At 37.2% G+C, this 13,931-nt stretch overlaps 1 protein-coding gene across 1 annotated transcript in view; it reads left to right on the plus strand.

The window, feature by feature from the left end:
- Nucleotides 1-13,931, plus strand: part of ITGB8 (integrin subunit beta 8) — a 90,898-nt gene that overhangs the window by 26,363 nt on the left and 50,604 nt on the right. The window contains exons 2-3 of the mRNA XM_037836870.1: nucleotides 5,437-5,522; nucleotides 11,187-11,361. Of these exons, the coding sequence (XP_037692798.1) occupies nucleotides 5,437-5,522; nucleotides 11,187-11,361 (261 nt within the window). The remainder of the gene's footprint in view (nucleotides 1-5,436; nucleotides 5,523-11,186; nucleotides 11,362-13,931) is intronic.

A 13,931-nucleotide genomic window follows, 5' to 3' on the forward strand; every position in this document is an offset into this window, starting at 1 on the left:
AAATGGTTTTCTCATAGAGATACTTATTTTCATTTTCATAGGCCAAATGCCTATTTGCTACAAGTTGGAAACAAATTAGGGTGGTAGAATCAGAAGGGAGGAAATTTCTAATCTGTGCAGGGCATTGCTGCTACAGGGTAGTAGTTTCTAAATGTAAATATAGCAGCAAATATTAAAGGGATTTTTCAACTAATTCTATAGGGGCAGAGATGAAATATTCATTTGTTGCTTAAAATGTATCTTAGTAACTGCACTTTGGCCACAGATGTTTTATAATTCTTTGAACACGATCTAAAGAGTCCTGCTCCTTTGTCTATTTCAATAGTAAAATTATGTTTGACCTACTCTGAATACTAAATAAAACAGCAAATGAAAAAGGTTGTAAAATAAAGAATGCTGTTTTGTATTATATGTATATGAAGTCCAAGGATCAACCTAGGGATAAAAGATAGTGGAAGTAACAGTTCCCTATTTTCTTACTTCCTTCCCAACCTCCACCCCCACCACAGTTTTGATGTGCCATTCCAAGCAATAATTTCCTTGTCTTACACGATGTAAGACAAGGAAAGATCTGCTTTTTCCAAAGAACATTCCATGATTCTCCCTTCTCTCCTATTCCCCTTTACTAATCCCTAATAAAATTTAACCAACTTTAATTTGCTGTGCCCTGAATTTTTAAGAGCTAAGCCTAACCACCTACTCCCTCCCTAAATTTTTGTAGGGGCCTTGGGGAAACCATTCCTCAACCAAAACTTGGAATAGCTATGTATTGGTGACTAGGTATTGACAAGCAATTTACTTCTTTGTTTTAATTTTTATATCAACTGATAGCACATATATTAAATCTCTGTGTAAAAGAAGCACTTTCAATAATCAGGTCACATATTTGGAAGATTTTTGTAACACGTACATGTTCCACGTGATATATATGTGAAATAAGGAAACATGACAAAATTATACTCAAACTTTACTCTATGTGTACTCAATTTGCCTGGATTTGATTGTTAACAAAGTAGTATGTGTATTCATTGTAACAGTTTGTTTTCTTTTTAGAGGAAGTATCTTTACATAATCATCCATGTTTAATTTAATTTGTATAGTAAATGCAATTAGGAAATGGATACTTCCTGGAAAACGAAAATCAACTCTCACAAATCATGCTGTCTACGAGTAACATGAGAATCTAGAATGATTGATTTTGAATATCAAGGACTACAGTCTTTATCACTTTTATTTGTTCCCTTTTCCTGATAACTCTGGGCATCCTTTAAATTTTGTTTTGTAGATATTAGAGCAGAAAAATACTACAAAAGTTTCTTGAACTTTTCACTTGATCTGGTCACTTGGCTTATGAGAAGATCCCAATCTGACATTGAAACTTCTCTTATCTTTTGGGGGAGGGGTGGATTGATCTGTTTTCTTCACCTTCTTACTTCTTTGTATTCTCAAAATACTATGAATAGTTCGATCTGCATCACCTAAACCAAAGAATATCTGAGTGTCATGAAAATGTAGTTTCCTGATTTTTGTGTACTCTCTCCTGTTGATGATGGATATTTTATGACTAGAGGTCATTTTGCATGCGTCACAAACGTTTAATTTGGGGAAAAAAATTTATTAAAAGTATTCTGTTTAAGTCAATGTTCCTGTTTGCAAACTAAAAAAGCTGAAAGTGTTTCGAGAGATTTTTCAGTAATCCAATTCACAGTCATGCCAAATTGTATTTTTAAAAGATTGGATCGATGTGTGTATATTTAACTTTATTGGCTTTTAAGAATAATTTTTAAATGACTAAAATAAATGCAGTACATTTTCACTTAATATCTATTTTTATATATTAACTTTATTTTTAAAACTAAAATGTGTTTATATACCCACATATAATTTGTTATAATATTAGTTATGATAACTTACAACAGTTACATTATTGCATGGTTTCTCTTCCCTAAAGTCCTGTGCTTGACACCCTTTGCCTCACTTCATCCTCATCCTCATTTTGATGTAGGTATTGTTAGCTCTGTTTTACATTGGAGGGAATGCAGACTCAGAGTTTAAGTAACTAACCAAGGGGCAAATAGCTAGTAAGTAGCAGTGCTATGGAAGTTTAGAAGTTTGTTCCTGTAACTACTTAGCAATGCTACCTCATCACATCTCTTACCACCAGTTGCAACGTACTGGTAAGACTATCAGCCCCTGCTCATAGATCAAGGAGTACAATAAATAAGAATGTATACACTTAGTGGAAAAATGTTTTTAAACCCTTTACTGATTTCTGTCAAGGAAGCACCTTTTTAATGGCTTGGGGTTTGTGAGGCTCTGAGGACTAGAACAGATGGACACAAAAGAATCTGAGGGTACCTGGTTTAAAACATTATCTTTTTGCTTCCACTGGCTGAAGAATTTCCATTAGGATCCATAAAACCTATCCTTTATGAAAAGGCAATGCTATCTCATAAAGAAGAAGGTGCTTAATGCAACATCACTGGACAAATAGCTGAACAAGCAGCTACCACAATCATTGAGCAGGAAGAAGAACCACTCTGACACACCCTCTAATGAGGTGTCAGTGCCGAGGGCTGCTAGGAAACCACTGCTGGAAGGCAAGGTTGAATCAGGGATGGGAGATCTGAGCAGACCTAGAAGCTGATGACAGCCAGCCAGTGTCTGTAAGCAGCAGTTATGTATTGTTGCATATGCAGCATAAATAAGATTTCTACACACACAGGTTGTATGGTGTGTGTCTGTGTGTGCGTTTGTGTGTGTGTGTGCGTGTGTGTGTGTGTGTGTGTGAGAGAGAGAGAGAGAGAGAGAGGTTCCTAGCACATGCTAATAGCCCCCATAGTAACTTGACCTCTCCGTATAAAGAATTGCTATAATAGGTATGATATTTATGTATTAGGTATTTTACGTACTTGCATATTTTGAAATTAAAAAAAGAAGTTCCTTAAAATTCTGCTTGCCAAAGTATATCTGGCTTGTCTTCTGTGAAGTCTAACCATGACACTCTCCAGCAAGAATGTTTGACACTGTTCCCATGGAGTTCAATTTATGGCCATCCTGGAGTTCTGTGGAACCATAAGGCCCACCTCCTCCATGGCCATTTATGGGATCGTTTTTCTGTAGTTACGTGGACTCTGAGAAATGTCAGCCCTGGAACCTGGGGAATTGACAGGACCAACGTCCCTATCCCTCTTGGTCTTATCCTTATGTGTCTGAGGTCTGGGAAGAGAGGTTGGCACTAGAACTTTTTAAGGAAAACAGCCAGAAAGCATAATACAAAGAAAAAAGATTTTTGCTTGTAAATCCTTTATTTACCACATGTACTATGGAAGTAGGAGTGAACTGGGCTTGAACCTGGGTTAACTTAGGACAGAGTCAGACAACCTTCAGAAATAGAGAGCAGATTCACAGACCCTGCAGCTTCCCTTCCAAGACTGCAACTTAACTGCCAGTGCAAAAGTCCTACCTGTTGAGCTAAAGGCTTGGACAAGTCCGAACTGAAATAGTGTTAATTCCATGTTCCAGTTTGGTCAAGGCTAAGAGTTGATAAAGGTAAATTTAGGTCTCCAATGTGCTTGATTTCTAGACCTAAATTGGTTTCCTTTCTCTGAACAGAGCTAAAAAGGTCACTCACTCTTCTGCATATTTCAGGAGTAGGCAAGTTTTACATTTTTGCAGGCTAAGTCAGATGGAAGGTTTTTAGGCTAGGGAGTCTCCATGGTTAGGTGGAGGAGAGTTGGGGCAGAGCTGAGCTGATAGCAAAGGAAGCCCAAAATATTAGGGTTATTTTTAGTCCCTGGAATTCTAGGCTAGGTCTGGAAAGACCAATGAACTTTATGAAGTTTGGGGTAACATCTATAAAAAGTTGATATAAAGCCAAAGACAGAGGGTGAAGGGAGATACAGAGAGGAGCTAATAGAACATCAGAGGGTTAAGGAAGCATGGTTTTGGATTAACCCCGTTGTGTGTCTGGTAAATACAGGGGAGGTGCTCACTGCCACCCTGGGTAGGGCATCTCTGCTGGATTTACTCCCCGGACTTCCTCCCTCCTTCTCCCCACTGCTAATGCCTCTCCCATGCCCCCTCCATATCAGGACTATTTTTACCCTGTATTTCGGAATGTTGGGGGAAAGTTGGGAGAGAAGAAAAAGGAAAACCTATTAGAATGGGCAACCAGAGATTATGTGATATCTATGGCCTTAAAAACTACCATGTCCTTGCATGCTTGGGCATACACACGGACATGCACACTTTTCTTTCTTTTTTTTTTTTTTTTTTTAAAGAGGTAAGCACCGATTAGGAGAAACAACATGAGATGGCAAAGAGAGAGAAGTATCACTGCCTCTCGGGGCCATCCTTATATATGCCATCTCCCCCTACTCCTGACCATGTTCCTAAAGCAGAGTGAGAAACTTCTTCCCACATTCCCATAGCATCCTGGTAATACCTCTCTTGTTGTGCTTGTCACACTAGATTTTTATCATTTGCTTACATGGTTCTTCATTTGCTTATATGAGCTACTCTGGCCTGTCTGTCTGCTTCATTTACTGTGTGACTGGGCTCGAGATGGAGACAGTGTAATGATTTCTGGTGTCCTTGGGACATTTCATAGTGAAGGATAGACTGTAGGAACTGTGTGATTGTTCCACTAAAAATTCATGATAAAATAATATATGGCTCATTCTGTATTATATTTTATGTATGAAGTCTACTTTGATGAGTCTCTCTTTAATGGTATGAGTAGTTAGTGGCCAGAAGAATAAAGGGAAATAGTTCCAGGCACAACTATGTTATTAAAATATCACAGCCAAGTATGGGAATCTGTGGAAAGTGAATTGGTCATGATCTTAAAGTGATCCAGTCTGAGAAATTAAATTGGGTCTACTAAAACAACTCATCCATTTTAACCACTGTACTTCTAAAATATTAAATTATGCCATTATGCCTGGTTCTGGTACCCTTTGAGCCAAAACAATCAATATTAACACAATCAGAATTCCCAAGTTAATTACTTTACTTGTCCATCAAGATTGTTTCTCAAAAAGTTCTTTCACGGTGACTCAAGATGGATTTACATGTTGAGATTGATGTCTGTGTGTGATTATTTTTACAGGAAAAACTCTGAACCAAAAACACCTGCTTGTTTCAGATAATATAAATACAGCAGAATTTCAATACGTTAAAAAATTAAAATTACATTTCCATCACCCTCCTTTCCCCCAGTGTTCTGAAATGAAATAATAAGTGTTATCCAGAAAATGAAGTCTCTGTTAATTGCAGTGAGCAGGTTAACTCCTCCCAAAGCAATTATGTGCTTTCTGATGTCATGTATTTAACACTGTTGTTTGTCTTATTTCAATTTTAAAAGTCTAGAATTGTATACACTTTCCAGTATGAGAGCAAACCAGTAACCCCTCCTTTTATCCTCCATTACAGAAAACAATAGATGTGCATCTTCGAATGTGGCATCCTGTGCCAAGTGCCTTGTCCTGGGTCCAGAATGTGGATGGTGTGCTCAAGAGGTGTGGTTTTTCTGTTTTTTTGTTTGTTTGTTTTTGTTTTTTGCTTTTTTCTATTTACCTAACAGCTGACCTCCTCCCTTGCATGATTTCATTGCCCTGATGTTCTTTGCCTTGAAGGTTCTTCAGGAGAAAGTAAGGTACCGCTGAACATCAGGAAAATTTTATTTGGTTTTGTGCTTGGAAATAGCATATCTGGCTGAATAGAAAATAAAGTATAATCTTTTTATTAGGAAAAGTATCGTAATTTTGAAATGAAGTGCAAACCACTTTATGTTTTCCATCTGCTCTATAGAGAGACTTGGCAAACACAGATAGTAACTATTGACAGTTCAGTGGGCTGCAGCTTGAGGCATTATTAAGTTGTATATCCAAGTGGGATCTTGTTTTTGCTATGCTTATTAAAGAGAAGCTAGCTAATTTATTGGTTTGTTTCCTTTGTTTTTAATTGAAATGTTTGGAGTTAAGTAATTTACTCCATTTCATAACATCAATTCATTTGTTACTTATGGAAAATGTGAAGCTGTTCTTTTGACATGTGACCCTGTTCATGAGTTGTATACATTTGAATTCTGTGGCTAGAGAATAATTCAGAAAATGTTTACTGTTCAAAATTAGTGTTTTTGTATTCCACCAAGGGACACAAATCCCCAGGAACAAACTTCTTAGTATAATTCATTCTTTCTTTCTTGACTCTAAACTTTTTTGCAAATTTTTCTCTTTTGTTGGTGGTTTTCAATCAGAATTACCTGTTTATAATAGGTTGCACAAAGAAACCATCTGCTTATTTGAAGTTTCTTCTTTTATGAGTTTGCCCAAGATAGTCTACATTTACTTTCGTGGCTCCTGGTATTGGAATAAACAGCTTTAAAGGCCTTTTGCTTGATGTGGAAGAAGATCTCTAACTCCTCTCTCTCCCTCATGTTTAGCTCAAAAACTGTGCATATCATTATCTTTCTTCCCTTTTCTATTATTGCTGGTAAAAGAAAGCTGAAAAGTATCAAAGACTGATGGGCATTACTTCCTTCTATGAAGCAAGTCAGGACAGAGGCAGGGAAGGGGTTCAAGAAACAGTTGCTTCTTCTGGAATAAGCCTCCTTCTTACCAATAGCCTGAAGGCTTCTGAGATATACTCCGGGTTCCACCAGTGGGGAAATCAAGTGCCGCTCAGGAACTAGGCAGTGCATCACCAGAGCCCTTAGAGTGAGGGGCAGTGCCATAGAGAGGACTTTTCCTGTGTCTGGGTTCAATCCCATCACTCTCTTTGAGCCACATGGCAGGATGGAATTCATTCTACTACTTTCCAAGCCTCCCTTTCTTCATCTGTAAAACTTTGATGCTTCATAACTTGATGTTTCCTGGCCCTAAACCAGTGCTCCATTTTGGTTTTCACTATATCCTTTTACAACATCCTGAAGGAAGATCCCCAGACGCCTGAAGTTTGTGCTGACTTGACACCAGCTGGTCATTACATTTGTAGGGATAGTTTGAAAAGATTTTCAAAAGATTGTGCAGCAGCCCAGTTAGCCAAAAGTGACATGCCAGCCATGTAGAATGTCGGGTTCCAGAGAGAGAGAGAATCCCTCCTTCATCTCCTACCTCTGGCTGGCATGAAAATTCTGCCGCATCACAGACTTGGGAGCAGCAGAGCCAGTGCTGCCAGGGAAGGAGTATTCAGAGGAACAGGTGGTCAGATGGAAGGTGAGGAAAGGAGGAAGGCCAGCGGGGAGGAGGGCAGCTGCCAGACAGGAGGAAGCAAGCCCCTGCCCACTCCTGGCCAGACCCTTCAGCTGGGCTTCAGGGAAAACCTTCAGAAACTCACTTTGTTGTTCATGTGCCCTAATTTTCTTCTCTGTAGTGCAGTGTAGTCTAAGTTAGGTGTTGAGAAATCAGGTTCTGAAGTGAGACTGAACTGGGTTCAAATCCCAGTTCCACCAGTTTATAGTGGTATAAATTTGGACATGATACCCAACCACTCTGAACCTCAGTTTTCCATATCTCTAAAATAGAAACAATAATTGTATCTACTTCACAGTTTTGTGCAGATTAAATGAAGTATTCTGTGTGAAGCATTTGGCACACAGGTGTTGCTTAGGAAATGGGAGCTGTTCCTCTGCAGAAATTCACTGAGATGCCAGAGCAACTCATTCAGGTGTAGGCACCTGAGAGGACTGCCTCTGTGAAGAACACAGCCCCAGGAAGCAGCCAGTTTTAGGACACAGCTACTGTCCACATCATTACCAGAAGGGGCTGTCCACTCCCTGCAGGCTGACCTGACATCATCGTGAGAGGAAGAATGTGATGGCTAATTTGGAAAGAACCCCTACTGTGTAGGCAAAGCTGTGATAGCTGTCTTTCATTTCTCAACCAGCGAGGGTGGAGGGGCAGGGAAAGAAAAGGCAGCTTTCTCTGCTCATGATTAGAACCAATAAACACTAACAAACTAAAAATGTTCAGAGCTGGTAAGAAGTAAAATGTCTCTAGGAAATTTAGATAGGGTGTACTCAGTTTTCTTACATTCATGTGTAGCATGTAAATCTGCCATTCGATAGACACTGTCTTCTCTTTCCCTCCATTCGACATGAAAGTAATTGGGAAATAAATTGGAAAGAAAGGACCTTATCGCAACCACTTAGTTTACTGCCTCCTGTCCCTTTTCTAACATACACGCGAGCTACAACAACTTCTGAAGAATTTTCTTCCTCTCCTGCCTGAAATGCCTGGTGCAGGGTGTGATTGTATGGCCAGAAGTTTAAAGGGCAGCCTTAGAGCATAATTATATCAAAATAGGTTACAAAGGGGGAGATGATAGAACTCTTTTATGTCTGCGCAGGTAGCCAAGCTCGGAAGTTGTAAAGACTCAGAAATGAGTAAGTGAAAAAACTTTTCCTGTTTATACCCCCAGATTATTATATTAAATGGATGAAAGTGACAACTGATGGAGAGGCTCCTGGGGTATTTGTAACGTGAGCTTTTCATTCTCAAATAGGCCATAGATGCAGAAAGTCAGAATATGACTTTGCTTGTGTATTTCTTGTGGAAAAGTAAAACAGAAGCGTTAGAAGAAATTAAAATGGCACAGATGCCAAAAATTAAGATGGTGTGGCTTCAAAATGCTTTTCTCTTATACAAAGAGGAAAGTAGGCCACAGTGGGCAGGTGCAACGTTCCGCTCTTTATTTGGATGCTGTGGTCTTTTCTTCCATTTTCTAATCTAATTGTCAAATTGGCAATATTTTTCGAACTTAGTTTTTATGGTGGGGCTAAATAAAAGCCATGCTGATTCAGATATTGCCAAATAATTGAGACCATTTTTGCTTATCTCGGCGAAACCGTTTGACATGTAAAGGCCAAATGGCATAGCTTGATGTATAGTTATGGTGAATTAAATACACTCCCTTCATCTCCAATCTGTATTTGCAAATAACATAATCCCTAGCTAAGAAGAAAAATCAGAGCTATTTGGTTTTCTTCCCCCATGTTATGATTTGAAGTCTTCGGTTTTTATATCTGCAAAGTATGTGTGGCCCTTTGTCTGTGCCATGTCATGTGAGACATAAATGTGACACTTACCAGACCTCACATACCATCAGTCTCCCCAAACTCAGGAGAGATGGGATCCCTCTCCCCAGTTTGGGCTTCTCTGGAGCAAGTGTGACACACATACTAGCAGTTATAGACCACCTTTCTCTGAGGAACTTCAATTGCTTATACACTAAATCTCACATCAAGAACCTCCACATTTTGTTTGAGTCCACAGGATAAGTTTGGATACAAGAAATTCAAACTTTGGCATTTTAAATTTTGGGATAAAATCTAAGTGTGTGTTCAATAGCAAAGCAAATTGAATTTTTCTGTGTTACCAAATGACCCTGGAAATATTGATTGGAAAGATGTCTGGAACAGTGTATGAATGCATGGCCAGAAGTTTTGAGGGGAACTTTGGAGCATATTTATACTAAAATGTGAATATAAAATTATATTAAAGAAACTAAAATATCAATAGGAAATTTAAAATTTCTCTAAAATGCGCAGTCTTTTTGTCTTTTAATGATATTTATAAGTGTGTTCCACGCTGTAAAATAGGAGTTGGCAAAGTTTTTTGTAAAGGGCCACAGAGTAAAATTTCATGTTTTACGGGCCATGTGCTGTGTCTGTCTCACAATCTTCTTCATCGTTTTTATTTTTTTATAGTCCTTTAAAAATGTAAAAACCATTCTTTGCTTGCAGGCAATAGAAAAACAGGCCATGGACTATATTTGTCCCACTGACCCTAATATGCCAAACCCTGCTCTAAATTGAAAGAGGAATTAAATTAAAATCCTTGGGTGAATGTTTTATGTTGTTTACCACCATCCCGTCTAATTACTCACCAGTACCAGGGATGTCCCTGTTCATAATTAGTGACCTTATATTGAACTCACATGTCCCCTTAAACTTGATAATCCCCTTTCTCCACAGCCCTGTGACATTCTGGGCTTCCCCTGTGTTCAGTGCTAGCATATGTAATTATAGTTACTTGCTCAACGGTGGAATTCATGGATGGGCTGTTGGCTCTTTGACGAGAGGGACTATATCTATCTTGGTACATTCTTTATCCTCAGCACCTAACAGACTATTGACCCTGCATAAGTATATCAATCAACATTTTAAACAGAATGGTTAATTGATTGGAAATCCAACTTTCTGAAGAAGGATCAACTGAATGCAAGATCAGATCAGTCACTGCCAGGAAGATTGCTGAGCAAATATCCAGCTAATGTGTAAACAAATACACTTAAACAAATAATTCAGGGCAATATTATATCTAATAAAACACAATTCTATACTTGTCAATAAATTTCCCTTTCTTAGGAAAAAAACACATTCTAAATGGTAATAAGAAAAGTAAAAATATCAGTTTTTCCCACAGCCAGGATAAATAAATTTTAAGCTTGTTCCATTAATTCTGAAGTTATTGGATGGCTATGAGATAACCATCAATTAACGAAAGCTGAATGATATTGAAAGTTTTAGATTCAGTTGCAAAACTGGGACAATTTGAGCTGTAATACAATTTCCCCCATTTTCATTACCAACATTTAAATTGGTTTATTGAATTGTTTACAGGCTATTGTATATATAAGAAGTCGGGGATTTGTATTGTCTAAGAAATGTAGATTTCCAATTCATTCTTTTATGAATTTTCTGTCCTTAATTAGGAATGTGATTTCTAAGAACTCATTTTCATATTCCAACTATAACAGTACATAATAAACATACCAGCTGGGTTCTTTGAGAACTGAAGCGCACATTTGGAATCACTGAATGGTCTATTTTGGCTAAATTTCCTTTTTGGAGAAGTCTTTCCAAAGTAAAATATTTAGAAAGGATTAAGTTGGTATAATTTTACAGTGATCAGTTAGCAGAATTTAAAATGCTTGGTTTAAATATCCTATTTAATAATTCATTTTCTTCTTTTTAAATAAGATTTAGAAAGTGAAGTTTTATTTAAGACCAATTTGCCAGTACTCTTACTGGAAACATGTAGCTATTTGGAACAGTTCTATAATGTGTGCAGTATTGGAAGATGGCTTCTTTGTGATATGTGTTATCTGATTTTTCTTTGGTTACAATGAGATGATAGCAAGCAAAAAAAAAGTTAATGATTTTGCTTTTTTTTGAACAGGATTTTGCTTCAGGTGGATCAAGGAGTGAACGCTGTGACATTGTTTCCAATTTAATAAGTAAAGGCTGCTCAGTTGATTCAATAGAATATCCGTCTGTGCGTGTAACAATACCGAGTGAAAATGAAATTAATACCCAGGTGACACCAGGAGAAGTGGCAATCCAACTGCGTCCAGGTTTGGTGATTTTCAAATGATTTTACTATAAATCTTAATTCAAAATTCCAGTTCATTTTCTTTTGCTTATATTTAATATTATGCAGCAGGCAGCATTGTTGTATAACAGTGGGCTCAGGACCAAGAAATCAGAATTCTATTCTTTTTGGTGCCAGTAGTTAGCTGTATGGCCTTGGGAACACTCTGCAAACCTGACCACACTGTAATGTAATTTATGTGTTTACAGACCTGATCACATTGTAGTGTAATCATGTTCTTACCCCACCACAAGCTCAGGGAGAAAGGGAACATGTTTCATTCCTCTCTGTTTCTCCAGTGCCTAGCAGAATGCTGGCATGTAGTAAGCACTCCATAGGCATTTGTTTGAATTGATTGGTTGGTTAATTAATTAGTAGATTTGAGCTAAGTCCCTAGAGGCTTCATGATGCACTTTTAAAACACAACATCATCCATAATCACCATATTTATCTTGGGCTGCTTTGTGATGGGCCCTGAGAGTAACACACACCTTTCCTCCTTTGCTTCCCTTGTGTTTCTTCCCCTTCCACCACAGTTGGGCACATGTAGGCCACTGGAAAGTAATCATTTTCCTATAGTGCTATAATATCCCAGTCTACAAACTGCATAAGCAAGATGAGCCCAGCTGCAGAGACAGGCACCACTCACCAGGGGGGTATGCAGTTGGTCTCAAGATGTCATTGTTTCCTGTTAGGTGGTCTTGTTCTGTCATTAAGTTTTAAAATTATGATTCTTGACATATGCCCCTCCCCAGTACAAGGCCAAGCTATTTCTTCCAGACTCCCTGATTATCAGCAAAACAAAGTCTTTGTTTCTTTCTTGGCCATAGGCACATACCCAGCTTCCAATTAAAGCTGTGCTCCTCACCATTAACAGCCCAGTGTGTATATATAGGAACAAGAGTTGAAAAGGGATAGATAAAAATGAAAGTACTTAGATTGCTAAGATTGTGGCTTTTACCACCATTTATTGCAAAAAATTATTTAAGAGAATTCTTTTTTAGGAAAAGAATGAGAGAAATTACATGCCTTGTTCACCTAATCCTAACTCAAGATTTTTGGTAGTCTCTGCCCTTAGATACGCCTATATATCCCTCTTGCACATATGATCTTTTAAGGTTATGTTTGCCCAATTATCTTTAATGATTTCTTTTTCTTTTCTTCTTATTCTAATAGGTTCATGACCCCAGATTTTTTTTCAATCTAGATGAGCCTATCTGGATCTTCTCCTGAGACTGCTTCTAAAACCCCCAAGTTCTTATACATTTCCTATTTCCCAGGCACACTATCATCCTGGGCATTGCCCACTCTTCATCCACCAGACTCGCCAAAGCCTTACTTACCTCCAGGCCATCTCCCCTTTCAGGCCATGTTAGCATTGATCAGTAGGACAACTATAGCTCAATTATATTTCAACTTTTTGATTCAAACTAGTTTGGGACTAGTTCCTAGTTCATACTTGAATTTGAGGGCAAGTTGTTAATGTCATTTTTAATACAAATCATCCTCCAGTATTCTAGATTCCTGTGTTCCTACTCTCCAGTTTCCTCAAAAGGATTTTCAAAAGAGAATAATTTAAAAAGTCATCTTTTAATATTTGCAGATGGAGTAAGTAAGAATTATATAATGCAAAAAACAATTAAATTTTTTCCGTAAACTTGATATATACACTAATGTTTTCTAAGTCCATGGAATATTTGTAGAGATCTATCATATTTTAGGCAGGAAAAACTCAATTCTGAAAAGTAAAATCTGTTTATGTTGGCCAACATTTCTGACCACACTGCAATAAAATTTGAAATCAATACCAGAGGATTAACTAATATCAGATAACAGAGGAACTAAGAAAATCCTCTCCCAAATATATTCTAACTGCAAGAATAAATCAAAACTCTAGTTTTAGACTGTTAAATAATAACAATAATAAAAACAACAATATCAAAATACATGGATTGTGACCGAAGTTGCTCTCAAGAAAAATCAAAATTTTAGATGCTTTTATTATTAAAGAAGCCTGAGCAAAAATGAATTAGCATCCAAAAAGATACCAGAACAACAACAACAACAAAACTGTAAGGAAAACAAGAAATAATTCACAAATCAAAAAAAATTAATGAAATGCTGAAAATAAATAAAAAGTAAAATGGATATATATATCCATGAGCTGATTCATTGTAAAAACCAATGAAATAGGTAACTTGTTGACAAAGCTAATAAAAAAAGAGGAAGAGCAAATATCCTAATTATATAGACTATAATCACAGAAACAAACATTGAAAAAGAAGACTTTAAGAGAATATTAAGCATAAAAATCTTTAATAAAATGTTTCAATCTTGATAGTTTAGATACATTTCTAGGAAAAAAATATATAGCTAAAGTTGACTCAATAAGAGGGAGAACCCTAACTAACCTATTAAATATATAAGATGTTAAGAAAGTTAGAAAAGAAACATACCCTAAAAACATCAGGTCTAAATGATTTCATGGAAAGAAATGATTTAATGTTCATCCAGACATTCAAGGAATGCAGTATTCTTATGCTCTATAAAATT

The sequence above is a fragment of the Choloepus didactylus genome, chromosome 5 (assembly GCF_015220235.1).
Source record: "Choloepus didactylus isolate mChoDid1 chromosome 5, mChoDid1.pri, whole genome shotgun sequence".
Lineage (NCBI taxonomy): Eukaryota > Metazoa > Chordata > Mammalia > Pilosa > Megalonychidae > Choloepus > Choloepus didactylus.